At 39.5% G+C, this 14,293-nt stretch overlaps 2 protein-coding genes across 4 annotated transcripts in view; one reads left to right on the top strand and one right to left on the bottom strand.

The window, feature by feature from the left end:
* The window catches only part of LOC139182686 (uncharacterized), a 472,105-nt gene extending 459,332 nt beyond the window's left edge, over window positions 1-12,773 (bottom strand). Inside the window, exons 1-4 of one of the 3 annotated variants that reach the window (XM_070787653.1) lie at window positions 12,510-12,773; window positions 8,593-8,798; window positions 4,292-4,481; window positions 1,974-2,076 (exon numbers count right to left, since the gene is read on the bottom strand). In XM_070787653.1, coding sequence (XP_070643754.1) covers window positions 1,974-2,076; window positions 4,292-4,357 — 169 coding nt within the window. In that variant the 5' untranslated portion in view covers window positions 4,358-4,481; window positions 8,593-8,798; window positions 12,510-12,773. Of the gene's footprint in view, window positions 1-1,973; window positions 2,077-4,291; window positions 4,482-5,242; window positions 5,541-8,592; window positions 8,799-12,509 lie in introns of those variants that run through there. The other 2 variants (XM_070787654.1, XM_070787655.1) reach the window with 2 other exon arrangements.
* The window catches only part of GRM3 (glutamate metabotropic receptor 3), a 252,423-nt gene that overhangs the window by 138,253 nt on the left and 99,877 nt on the right, over window positions 1-14,293 (top strand). The window contains exon 2 of the mRNA XM_019958587.2: window positions 11,635-12,246. Within this exon, the coding sequence (XP_019814146.2) occupies window positions 11,779-12,246 (468 nt within the window). The 5' untranslated portion in view covers window positions 11,635-11,778. The remainder of the gene's footprint in view (window positions 1-11,634; window positions 12,247-14,293) is intronic.

Raw genomic sequence — 14,293 nt, 5'->3', positions numbered from 1 at the left:
TGCTGGGAGGGATTGGGGGCAGGAGGAAAAGGGGATGACAGAGGATGAGATGGCTGGATGGCATCACTGACTTAATGGACATGAGTCTGAGTGAACTCCAGGAGTTGGTGATGGACAGGGAGGCCTGGCGTGCTGCGTGATTCATGGGGTCGCAAAGAGTTGGACACGACTGAGTGACTGAACTGAACTGAACTGAAGAGAATTGAAAAAATGGAAATTCAGATAAGAGCATAAAGGAACTGATAACTTTGCAGTAGTTGCATTTCTAGGAAAATCCATCATGAACAGGGTAACACAATAGGCACCATCACAAATTCTGGTATCATCTGAGATGCAGGACAGTGTCAGGCATCTGTGGAAAGGTATAACTGAGTAGGAGGAAAGTTGCAGGATTAAATAAAATAATCTATTTAGAACATTAATTATAGTTTCTAGCACAGCCTAGTTGCTCAGTAAATTTTAGTATCTTTAAAGGGAGGAGATGGGAAAAGAAGAGAGGTTCTATTCAGAAATCATTTAATGAAAAGTGACTTAAAAACAGATTTCAAACTGACATAAGCAAAGAGGAATTTATTATTTCACATGACTGAAAAATCTTACCTGGCTTAAATAGCACGCCAATATTGTCAGTTCAGTTCAGTTCAGTTCAATCACTCAGTTGTGTCCGACTCTTTGCAACCCCATGAATCGCAGCACACCAGGCCTCCCTGTCCATCACCAACTCCCAGAGTCCACCCAAACCCATGTCCATCAATTCAGTGATGCCATCCAACCATCTCATCCTCTGTCATCCCCTTCTCCTCCTGCCCTCAATCTTTCCCAGCATCAGGGTCTTTTCAAATGAGTCAGCTCTTCGCCAATATTGTCAGGTCTTATTATTTCTCCATCTCTTGGCTTTGCATCTCAGACAAGCTTTGCTTCACGGTGGTGAGAAGGCTCCCAGCAGCTCGAGGCTTACATGCATTCCTAAGTCATTCTAACAGAAAGAGGATGGTTTTCTCCTGATGGTTCTAGAAAATATCCTCACATTAACCCTGGTTGGCAATGATTTGGTTACAGGCTCATTCTGAAACAAATTGCTGTGGTCAGGGACCTAGCACACTCTGGTTAGTCATGCGTGTCACAAGCCACCTAGCAAGTCAGGAATGGATTCACTTTACTTTATAAACATAAGTTTTGGTTCCCAACAGAAAACTGTGGTATGCTTTCCAGAAAAATTGGAAATGGATGTTAATCTGTCAAACTACAAGGGAAAATCCAGTTTTGTTCTAGATCATGAGAATTTTAAAACTGAAAGTTTTCCAAATTTCCAACATCTTATTCAGCAAATCAATTCAGGGGTGATACGCAAAAGGTTTAACAACTAATATAAAGTTACAAAAATGAACAGCAACCACACCCCTTGGACCTGGAACCTAAAGACCAGACTCTTTCAGAACTGAACACTTTACCAGCTGTGCCACAAGGAAACTGAGAGACGTGGTGAAGATATGCCAGAGAGGGAACCAGAGCAGCCAGAGAAGTGGCAGAATATTCAAAGGGTGTGGTAGACTGACTACTCACCACCTGGACAAAGTGTTTCAATATCCTAACAACTAGAACAACTATACCAGTGTGTACCAGTGGTGTTTCAACCTTGGCTGAAGCTATTTGCAGCTGTATCATAAAGAAGAATGTGCTGTTGGCTATGATCCTTTTATATTCAGAAGCCTGGCCTTTGAATTAGGAAACTGTTCTTTTCAGAGGACATCGGAGGAGCAAAAAGGTTTTCTGCTAACAAGATCTAGGATAAATGAAAACATATACACAAAGGGAGAAGTAAACTCAAACTATAAAATAAACCAAATAAAAGCAGAATTCATCTTTTCTTAACATTTTAAAATTTGTAACAAATAAAATTGTCATGATCTCATCCTATCAATACTTAATAGTTAGATTTACAGATATTCTTCTATATTAAACCACATATTTACCATTTCTGCTGCTCTTCATTCTTTCCTGTAGATTTGATTTTCCATCTGGTGCTGTTCCCTCTTCCTCTGAAGTAATTCCTTTAGCATTTCTCATAGTGTAAGTCTGTTGGTAGTGAAATAAATCGCTCAGTTTTAGCTACCTGGAAAAAAGTTCTTATCTTACCTTCATCCTTGAAATATATTTGAACTGGAAGTAGAATGTTGGGATACTTGACCAATTTTTTCCCCAAACCTTTAAAGATTCCACTGAGTATGGTCACCATTGCTTCTGAAGAAAGGGATCCCTCATTCATACTGTTACCCACAAATTGTGCTATTTTGTTCTGTTTTCAATGTTTCTCTCTCTCTCCCTCTCTCTCTTTTTTTTGGGGGGGGGGGTGTTTATCAATTTGGCAAAGATTTGTCTACATATGGTTTTATTTGAATTTATCTTTCTTAGGGTTTGCTGAGTTTATTGGTTCTTTTTTAAGTTTTTTAATCTTATGTTTAATCACAAAATTGAGGGGATTTTCAGCCATTGTTTCCTCAAGTATTTTTTTTCTTCTTTCTCCTCTGCTTATGAAACTCAGATTCTACCTGTGTTAGATCGCTTAATATTCAAAAGAACCCTGAAACCTTAACTTTTTTCAATGTTTTTTCTATTAGGTCAGATTAAATAATTACTTTTCATCTATATTCAGCTTCCCTTATGGCTCAGCTGACAAAGAATCCCCCTGCAATGAAGACCTGGGTTCGATCCCTGGGTTGGGAGAAGGGAAAGGCTACACACTCCAGTATTCTGGCTGGAGAATTCCATGGACTATATAGTCCATGGGGTCGCAAAGAGTCAGACATGACTGAATGACTTTCACTTTCACGTTCTTCCATCTATATCAAGTTTACTGACTGTTTTACCATCTTCAGACTTTTGTGTCCCCCATGTACACCCAGTGGCATTTTTATTTTATATATTTACTAAATAATTAAGTAGTTTTCTTGGATATTTACTTCCATGTTCTAAAATTTCTGCAGTTTTTTTTTTTTTAGCTTCAATTCTCTGCTAAGATTCCTCATCTGATCATTCATTTTTTTAAAGTCTTTGAACAAACTTATCTTTATAATAAATTATTTAAAGTTCTTATCTGCTAGTTTTAGAATGTGGATAATTTGGAGACCTATTTCTAATGAATGCTTTCTCTCTTTACTTCAGGTCCCATTTTCCTGTTTTCTTATATTGCAAGTAATTTTTGGTTGTATACTGTGGAATTATATTATGTCTGTGCCTCATGAGGTCAACAAGACTGCCATTGCACCATGGCAAAAATGCATTCCCATGCAGAATGTTGGGGAATTCATAGGGAAATCATGTGTTTCCCTTGAATGTTTCTTTCTCTCAAAGATCATAGTTTGCCTTGTATGTGTTGTCAGTTTTATAGCTGTTTTCAGCAAGAGAACAAGTCTAATACCAGAAGTCTAATGACATGGCCAGAAGCAGAAGCTAGCTAAAGATATTCTGAAGAGTTCATTTAGCACAAGGCAGAGATAGGGCTGTTTCAAACACTGTACCATTTGTATACTGAGGAGAATTTGGTAGATAGGGGTGAGGTTTTTGTGGAAATGTGTATGGCATGCATTCTCTTTTGTAAGACTACATTGGAAACTAATGATAAAAGTCTTCTTAAATCTAATTCTATATTTACTTTTCATTACTATTTTGAGCACTCTGCATTACTTTCTCTCTCTTGCTCTATTCAGGAAGCAGTAAGGCTTCATTTTTCTTCAAAACACTTTGACATTATTCAAGAGGAAGGACAGTATACACACAGGCTATTATGAATAATATCCCTTGAGGAATCATATTGTTAATAGGTAAAAATGTTCTCCTGTGAAGAATAGTCCTCCATTTTTTCCCCTTCATATTTTGTCCAGAGCTATAAGGAAAGCTTATGACAAACCTAATTTCTGTACCTCTGTTCAGGCTGACAAACCTGCAACTTCTAGTAGACTTGGCAGCTTCTAAGAGGAAAAGGATAAAGACGCACTGCAGGGAGCCGGGGGAGGCTCCAATTCCAAGGCGTGGAAATAAGGTTAGGAAACTTAAGGATGAAAAAACAGCTGCAGGGGCAACACACACAGACACAGAGGAAAATAAATGTGCCCTTTGATATAAACAAAAATAAAGGTTTACTTTGAAGGGAAACAAATGGTTTTTAAATATAACATATATTGAATGACCAACTCAAGTTAACATTATTGTCAAACTACCTGCAGTTACTCTAAGGACCAAAGTTTAGTAATGTCAATGAATTGACAGCTCAAAATTGTCAGTGTTTTCCTACCTCATAAAAACATGTCCCTCTAAATTCAGATGATAAAGAAAGGTGAGGAAAGTTGTCCAAGGCCATTTAGTGAAGCGGGCAAGTCTCCTTTTGGCTTCATCAATATATCTTTCTGGCTCCATTGTCCCAAATGGTAGAGTTCCCCTCTTCACTGTAATCATGTAGGGTTCCTGGGCTTCTTTTATCTTCTCTGTGAATAAAACAGGCTCATAGGAAAGGGTCTGATCAATTTGTTCCCACTATTCAACTCAATGGTTTGGTTATTTGAAATTTTTAAATTTATGGTTGGACTTCAAACTAGAGAAATTTGAGGAAAGCAGAACTCTCCTCCCTAACTTCAAATCTTAATACATAAGCCTGGCATCCACTCTTCTTACTTGTCATTCATGTTTTCACAGAATATAACCTGTTATTTGGTGTGTTACTTTCCATTCCTCCTAATCGCTCTCAGATGGACAATATGTTTTCCAATCTTACTAGTTTCTCCAAGTGCTCTCAACTTTTCTAATTTTATTTAATTTTTTCCTTAAAAGCCAGCAATTTAAAGGATCAGAGCTTTAAATAGGATCAGAGCTATTTAGGCCAAATTTTTCTAGTGCCAAGGTTGAATCTTGACCTATGACAAAAATCATTTTGGAAAAACCTGGTCATTTCTTTATTCTCTGACTGGAATTTCCAGATCATTTTTCCAGTCTCCTGACCAGTCTCTCAAAAGTTTACATGCTATTTGGAATTTATCATTTGACAATGATGTACATGAGACACTGTGAAAAATACAATATCGTTTAAGGTATTGATCTTGATACCAAGTAGATTAAAATCTAGTGAGGAAAGAACAATTCACAATTGTTAAATTTAAATTTTCAAACTATGCAAAGTAAATATAAAACAAAATATGATCATCCTAATAAACACTGGCTTCCCACATGGTGCTAGTGGTAAAGAACTCACCTCCCAGTACAGGAGACGTAAGAGACATGGGTTCAATCCCTGGGTCGGGAAGATCCCCTGGAGAAGGGCACAGCAACCCACTCTAGTATTCTTGCCTGGAGAATCTCAAGGACAGAGGAGGCTGGTGGGTTACTGTTCATGGGGTCACAAAGAGTTGGCCATGACTGAAGTGACTTAGCATGCACACAATAGACACAGCACAACTTATAAGGGAATTCAGCAAATGGTATTAAACTTCCTTACTGCTGCAGTAATATGGAAGGCTTATAAGCAGCAGAAATTTTAAGCTAAACATGAATAGATCTTAAATAGATTCTCATAGTAATTCCTTAAATGTTTCTGGAAAAAGTTCCTTTGTTGCCTAATAAGAATAAAAGAAGTAAGAATTGCACAGTGATACATCCTGCTAATAAAAACACCAGTATGGCTAGGAGTCAGACACGGCTGAGCGACTTCACTTTCACTTTTCACTTTCATGCATTGGAGAAGGAAATGGCAACCCACTCCAGTGTTCTTGCCTGGAGAATCCCAGGGACAGGGGAGACTGGTGGGCTGCCGTCTATGGGGTCGCACAGAGTCGGACACGACTGAAGCGACTTAGCAGCAGCAGCAGCAGCAACATGGCTACAGCCTCTGTTTACCCAATTAAAAAGGTAGTCTAGGAACAAAAACCTTGTCTCTTATTGCCTGTAACTCTTGAAGCTGAAAACTTTCTAATGAAACATACAGCCAAATTGCACATGCTATCACTAACCCTAAATTTTCTTCGGATCAGTTGGGTGTGCAGGCTTTGAGCACGCTCAGAAGCCCTTCAGCACCTCAAGGGCTTATTTTTAGGAAAGAGTGAGCATGACTTCTGGCATTATACCTCCCCTGGATAAACTACTTATTCATTGAGTCAAACTGGATTTCATTTTCGACATTAAGTCCCTGGGCAAAGTCAAGAGAGGAAGCAAAATACATATTAACATATGCAGAGTATAGCAATATGTCCTGCCCACGTCTTTCAGGGGTTATATTCACAGTCAACCCCTGAGATGCTACTAATGCAAAGATTAATAAAACACTGCTGAGCAGGTTGCCTACTGAGTGGACTATACATGCTTGTTTATGGCACACCCGTCACTCACCACCCCTGAATGGAGAACTCTGGAATGCAGAGCCTCTGGCTGCATACAAATGTGGCTACAGGAGGAAGTCTGTTTATCTGGGGAATGTGCTACTGGCTGATTTATCATAAAAGGAGCCTGAAAAGAAGTGGTGGCTGCTCTTTCCCACAATCCGATAAGCTGTTACACAGAGATAAACAGTCGCATTGAATTAAGCATGTTTGTCTATTTTTCAATGCTGACTTTTAACTTCCTGTTCTTTCTGTTTCTTGGGGCTTCGTTTTTAATAATACTAAGTTTTAAAATTATGCACAACCCTACAGTCTTAATCATCTCAAGTTCTGCTTTAAGGAAAAGGTAAATAAGAAAATATTGACAGCGAATTTTACTCTAATTGATGTTTAACTGGTAACTGTCTAAGACTACATAAAGTGTTACTTAAGGATGCCCTGTCAGAGGGCTTAAAACTATTTCACATGAAATAGGTGTTAGTCAACTTGTTTTTAAGTACTGTATATCTAATATTTTAATATATATATAATACGCAATGAATTGCTTTTTCAATCAAATACTTAACAATCACCATGTTAAAGGAAACCCATGGCAAACTTATTATCAATATTTTCACAAATGGTGGAGATAGTTGGTAGAAAGAGAGATGAGTACTTTTCCATCACTCTCTCTGTAAAAACATACAAGCATTTAAATTATTCGACACCAGGCATAATGTTTATTTGTTTACAACTAAAGTTTCTATCTTGGGTACCCAGTTCATGGCCCAGCACACACAAATTAGGTGTTCAATAAATATTTGATGAATGACTGCATCTGTGAAGCTTTGAAACAGGATAATAGGCATGTTCTTACTTCAGTATTCTCCTGACTGAAAACCAGTAAATGTAGGAATGTAGGTCAACTTGAGGCCACATCTTTCCTGGCTTTGTACAGATCTGCCTCAGCTACAACTTCCCAATTCAAAGGCAGCATTTTCTCCTACATGCTGCACAAAATACTGCCTGCTGGCAGTCCTGTCATCAAAGAACATAGAGGAAGAACATTTGGGATGATCAGGTAGGTAATGACATAGAACAACTGATTTCTCTAATTTCCACTTGCTATGCCACAAGTGAAATAGTGGAGTCATTTGCAAATATCATTATTGTGGATAGCTATATTCCTTCAAGAAATATTTGTTGAATATCTGGATGACAGACACTACGCCAGGCCCTGGGTACACAAAGGCAAACACCACACGGGCCCTACGTATGAAACAGACCGACTGACACTCTGACAGTCTGACACACACTACTACTTTCAGCGTGCTGTGATGTGTCATCTGAAGCCTTCTCTGGCTAAGAGCGTTTTCTTAAGAGAATTAAGCTTTCCATAAACTATAGGGTCATCTTTACTCTGTATAGTCAAATTTCCTTTATATTCAGGAGATATCTACATTTTTAATAGGAAAACGGTAAGACTGCGTTGATGACCTTCTTTTAATTAACTATTCTCTTTCATTAGGCACATAAAACAATTATTTTGTAGTGCCAATTTCAGTTTCTTTATCATTAGTGATAATGATCGCAATGTCTTTTACCTTCCACGGCAGTTTTGCTTCAAAGGGAATTGCACATAAAGATCAAAGAGAGACCAGAACTCACAGGAAACAAACAAGATTCTACTACAGTATCAACCTCTTTAAAAGTCATTATTATTATTAGATTTTCTGGTGCCCTATAGCAGATCTCCCAGAGAAGCTCTGGGTTAACACTGAGTGTTCCAACCACCACCACTGTGAGTGTGGAAGTTCACACCTATTAAATAAACAAAACCAAACTCAGGTGACTTGCGTGTCTCAAGAAAACAACCCATCACTTGCCTCACATAAAAGGAATAGGAAGCATTTGGAAAGCCAGGTTTTAAAGGGCAATACCAATAGGAGAAGGAAGAAATGTCAAAGATACTGAAATATACAGTAGACTAATTCTTGTCTGGATGTTTTCGTTGAGTTTTGGTTCTTTTCTTCCTACCTTAAAAATCCTTAATGTTGTGCATTTCATTTATTCTAAATGAGCAAAGAAACAAATATGAATCGTAATAATAAATGCAAATATTTCTTGATCCAGCTACAGCAGGAGGACAAAGCAAGAAATAAACAATTTGACTGAGGAAGGAAGATAGGAAAAAATTCTTGGCCTTTTCTGGTACTGACCACAAGATCTTAAATGTTAAGTTGATATTTACCGAACAGTGTAGAAGGGCCTTCCTAGCAAAGAGACCAACATGTGCAGGATGATGATGTCATCATCATCCTCTGAAGTGAAGAGTTCAAATGACCGAAGCATAAGGTTTGAAGGTAGAGGTGGGATGATGCTGATGGGCATGGTGAACAATAAGACTTGAGAGCTTGCCAGATTCAAGATCAGGGAGCATGAAGTCCTTCTTTCAACCTAGAGGCAAGGGGAAGTCAGTATAAATTAATAAGAGATGGGCACTCTGAACAGCAATTAAGATTATACGTTAGAGAATCTCCTCCAATGGGACACCCAATGGCTAATATTTACTAGTATTAATATATTTGAGAGCACACTGGTGGTGTGCCTTTTAGACAGTCTGACTGAGCCATAAGCAGCCAGGAAAGACCCCTCCTCCATAAAACCTCACAAATACACCATCATGCACAAAAGTGGGAGAGCAGACCCACATACTCAACCACACACACAGGGGCATGCAACTGTGTGTTGTCAGGAAACTGCTGCAGGAGTCCCTGCTCTACCGTCTCTCACCTGCCTCTGATATAATAAGCTTACATCACCAAGGGGATGGGCAAATTGAGAGAGTGTGCTGACCAGTGCTTACCCTAGTGCCAGGGAGCCACGTGTCAAGAGTACAACAGCAGGTCCATTGGTTCGTGTGCATGTGCAACCAGACAGCCCCACACCAGGATTTTTTAAAAAGTCCCCTGGTAAGACCCCAGCCTACTGTCAACAACATGATCCCCACCTTTGCTTGATTCATAAAAGTTGCATACGTTCAAGCTTATCATGTAAAAAGAAGCTTGATTTAGGGAACTGGCCTAAGCTCCAGTGTACTGTGCAGACCCCAGCACTCATGCTTACCATTCTCCCTGAAATGTGAGGCCCATGTCAAGAGCTGCCTAACCCCAGCTAAACAAGGCAGCCACTGGGCATCACACTTTCTCCAAAATCAGTGTTATATAAATGCTACAGGTTATACAATAAAAAATTGTATAAGTTTACATTTGAGGAAGGTTCAGTTCAATTCAGTCACTCAGTCGTGTCCGACTCTTTGCGACCCAGTAAACTGCAGCACGCCAGACCTCCTGTTCATCACCAAATCCCGGAGTTCACTCAAACTCACATCCATCGAGTCGGTGATGCCATCCAAGCATCTCATCCTCTGTCCCCTTTTCCTCCTGCCCCCAATCCCTCCCAGCATCAGAGTCTTTTCCAATGAGTCAACTCTTCGCATGAGGTGGCCAAAGTACTGGAGTTTCAGCTTTAGCATCATTCCTTCCAAAGAAATCCCAGGGCTTATCTCCTTTAGGATGGACTGGTTGGATCTCTTGGCAGTCTAAGGGACTCTCAAGAGTCTTCTCCAACACCACAGTTCAAAAGCATCAATTCTTCGGCGTTCAGCATTCTTTACAGTCCAACTCTCACATCCATACATGACCACTGGAAAAACCATAGCCTTGACTAGACGGACCTTTGCTGGCAAAGTAATGTCTCTGCTTTTGAATTTGCTATCTAGGTTGGTCATAACTTTTCTTCCAAGGAGTCTTTTAATTTCACGGCTGCAGTCACCATCTTCAGAGAGGAAGGTTATCTTTTCCTAATTCACAAAGAGATGGTTTGGAGGCTAGCATCGGAGAAGGCAATGGCACCCCACTCCAGTACTCTTGCCTGGAAAATCCCATGGACGGAGGAGCCTGGTGGGCTGCAGTCCATGGGATCGCTAAGAATCAGACACGACTGAGTGACTTGACTTTCACTTTTCATTTTCATGCATTGGAGAAGGAAATGGCAACCCACTCCAGTGTTCTTGCCTGGAGAATCCCAGGGATGGGGGAGCCTGGTAGGCTGCCATCTCTGGGGTCGCACAGAGTCGGACACGACTGAAGTGACTTAGCATCAGCTCCCTAACAATATACTGCTATTGTCCTGTAGAGATAACAAGAGACTGACATTATGGGTTAAAAAAAAAAAAAAAAAGAGGACGTGGCTTTGGGAAGGGCTCTTTTGTGTAGGTTTCTGGCTCAGAAGCCTGGGTACAGAGAAGAACCATTCACAGAGATAAGAGTAGACCCTGAGGTGTCAGAGGATGTGTAGAGAGAACTATTTATCTGTTATGTTTGGTCACTAGGTCATGTCCAACTCTTTGCGACCCCATGGACTGTAGCACACCAGGCTTCCCTGTCCTTCACTATCTCCTGGAGGTTCTCAAACTCACATCCATTGAGTCCATGATGCTATCCAACCATCTTATCCTCTGTCACCCCCTTCTCCTGCCCTCAATCTTCCCAGTAATTCCTCAGTCTTTTCCATTGAGTCTGCCCTTTGCATCAAGTGGTCAAAATATTGGAGCTTCAGCTTCAGCATCAGTCCTTCCAGTTCAGGGCTGATTTCTGACTGGTTTGATCCCCTTGCTGTCTAAGGGGCTCTCAGTTGTAGTGCTAGAGAGCTGTTTAGCAGGCAGTTAGCCTAGGAGACTGTTAAGTGGTTGAAACTGTGAACACTAGTTGAGCTAACCCAAGAAAGGAGTATTCAGTACTGGAATTGAGATGTAATCGGACATGAATCATGAGAACAGAAACCTAGGAAGCAGAAATAGGTAGAAAAAAATTAAGATTTCAATTAAGTAAAATGAGGACTACAGAGGGTTTATCGTTGAAAGACAGGGAATAAAGACTCATAGCCAAGTTGCTTCCCTACCAATAGCAAAGTAAATGACTCAGTAGAGATTACTGAACTGAACATTAGAAAAACCAGAGTCTGAACACTACTAAGTACAGCTTGTCAGGTCACTTCCTCTCTTTAGTCCTCAGTGTCCATTTCTGGGAGGTGGGGCCACTAAGAGCTATGTCACGGGGTGTTTTAAGGACTGGGTGAGAATACTTGGGAGCACTCCTGGTGCACTGCTCCATATGTGTTTAGTAGATGGTAACTGGAGTCATTATCCCATCAAAGGTCTGAATGGGGACCATCAGTATAATCACTGTTGCCTTCTTTACCATTTTTGTTCATTCAATTTTTATCTCTTTAGGAATTTGGTGACAGACTCTGTTAGTCTGCTCCTCCTTTACACGAAGGACAGACCAAAGATCCAGGTTGGCAATGAGAGAGGAGGACTAGCGGGCAGCATTGGCTCCATCCACTGATATCTCCCAGAGGTACAGACACGGGACTCATGAAGATGTTGACAAGACTCCAAGTTCTTACATTAGCTTTGTTTTCAAAGGGATTTTTACTTTGTTTAGGGGACCATAACTTTCTTAGGAGGGAGATTAAAATAGAAGGTGACCTCGTTTTAGGGGGCCTATTTCCCATTAATGAAAAAGGCACTGGAACTGAAGAATGTGGGCGAATCAACGAAGATCGAGGGATCCAACGCCTGGAAGCCATGTTGTTTGCTATTGATGAAATTAACAAAGACGATTACCTGCTCCCAGGAGTGAAGCTGGGGGTTCACATTTTGGATACCTGCTCAAGGGATACCTACGCATTAGAGCAATCACTGGAATTTGTCAGAGCATCTTTGACTAAAGTGGATGAAGCCGAGTATATGTGTCCTGATGGATCCTATGCCATTCAAGAAAATATCCCACTGGTCATTGCAGGGGTCATTGGCGGCTCTTACAGCAGTGTTTCCATACAGGTAAGACTGACAGTGTTGTTGATAAAATGCTGTATCTCTTTGGTTTTATGTCTTTGGGGAACAAAAGGAAAATATCCTAATAGCTTCATCAATGGATGATATTAACCATGTAATTGTTCATTTCTGTAAGTCTCTGGTAATATAGGTTTGCAGACAGAACAGTACTTGAGCAATGAAAATTGTTTAAAGATATAGCAGGTAGCTAGTGCAGCATAATGAGCTACTCCAAAATTCAGTGACTTAAAACAACAATTATTACTTACTATAGTTTATAAGTCTGAAGACTGGCTGGAGTGAGCAGATCACAGCTAGGTTCAGCTGCAGGTAGCTCTGCTCCAAGTTTGTCCCTTATCCTCCACCTGGAATCAGTCAGCTAACCCGGTCATGTTTGTCTGAGTGATGACAGAGGTGCAAGAGAATGCAAATTTAACTGCACAGGCCCCTTCCAAACTTCTGCATGCTTCCCAGCTGTGAACATCCCACCAGCCAAAGCAACTCACAAGGCTCAGTCAGAATCAAGGAGCAGGGAAATAGGTGCCACCCACAACCCACGTGCTGCTAAGTTACATCACAAAGAATGTGGCTACATCACAGAGCCATGACTTCAAGTCCTCAATACAAACAAGCATAACACTGAGCTCTATTTTTTTCCACATTAATTTTTTCCCAAGCATTGCTTTATTCAGAGATAAATTATAAAAAATTTCTCATGGTATAAACCTGCAAATGTATGCAGAGATGCTAGATAATTACTACAAAAAAAAAAAAATAGAGGGAACAGTTTAGCACATAACTAGATAAAAAAACTGATAATTGGTTCTCAGAATTTTGTTAGGGAAAGAAGGAACATATTAGTCAAACTCTTACAATGCTCACAGGTCACAAAATTAGAGATGGAAAAGAGCTAAGAAATCATCCAGCTCAAAATTCTCATTTTCCCATGCCCTAGAAATACTGGTTTCATGAATATTTCCATTGGTAGGTAGCACATGAACTAGAACTTAGACTGATCTCTTGTACTTTTGGGCTCTTTCAACTCTTCTATGTGATTTTTATGCTATATGAAGTTCAATATTTTTCCCGGTAAATGTGGCAGTAATACAAGTCCATAAGATATGAATCACATACTTTGCTTCCTACCAAATGACTGTCATCAAAGCTCCACACACTAAAAGAAGTCATATTACACCCATGTTGTCTGTACATGTCACCAACCACTTAAGTTGGCTCCACTCACATTGGAATAATCTTATTTCCATATCAGAGACTCAAGGCCTATAAAATTCTACATAGAGTTCTGTGCTGCTCTAAGCAGCTAGTGCAAATTTTTTTCCTTCTATAAGCACACACTCATATTATGAGTAATTAGGATAATTGATTTTTCATAAATATCCTTTGACTTCATTAGATGGATAGAAAATACTGCACATCTCAAAGCATATCATGTTAATTTTGCCTCTATTTTTACACTTGGATAACAAAAGATGGAATTTGCTACTTGAGAAGAGAAAACTCAAGTCTATATTTGTCATACTTCAATAATAATTTCATCAGATAAGTGCCAAACATTTTATAAATATTTATATTGTACTCAATATTACCACTAGAAATGAATTACAAATATGTTTTTCTGACCTTAGTTTCTCCCAATACAGTAATAGCACTCCACAGCAGATGTGTAAATACATATTTACCCAAAGTAATTAACAAACTGTGCTAGGCAAATAAAATTTTAATCTACTTTTACTTTTTTATTACCTATAAACTTCTCAAAAGGGGTCAGATTATCTTTTTAAAATGTAGGTTATTAAAACCCTGCAGTTGTTCACAAGGGGAAAAACCACTTAATCATCGAAGGACCTGGCTTATTAGTTCACTTATCTGGTCTATACCTCTATAAAATCACAAATACTGATATGGTTTTTGTCTCCACATTATACATAAGGAAACTAAAACTCATATTATATTGAAAAGGACATAGATTTAGGCAGCACCAAATGGAATTTGAACTCCAGCTCCACAATTTACAAAAAGTGAGTGAGTGTTA

Source organism: Bos indicus, chromosome 4 (genome assembly GCF_029378745.1).
Source record: "Bos indicus isolate NIAB-ARS_2022 breed Sahiwal x Tharparkar chromosome 4, NIAB-ARS_B.indTharparkar_mat_pri_1.0, whole genome shotgun sequence".
Lineage (NCBI taxonomy): Eukaryota > Metazoa > Chordata > Mammalia > Artiodactyla > Bovidae > Bos > Bos indicus.
This window is presented reverse-complemented; position numbering and strand designations above follow the sequence as displayed.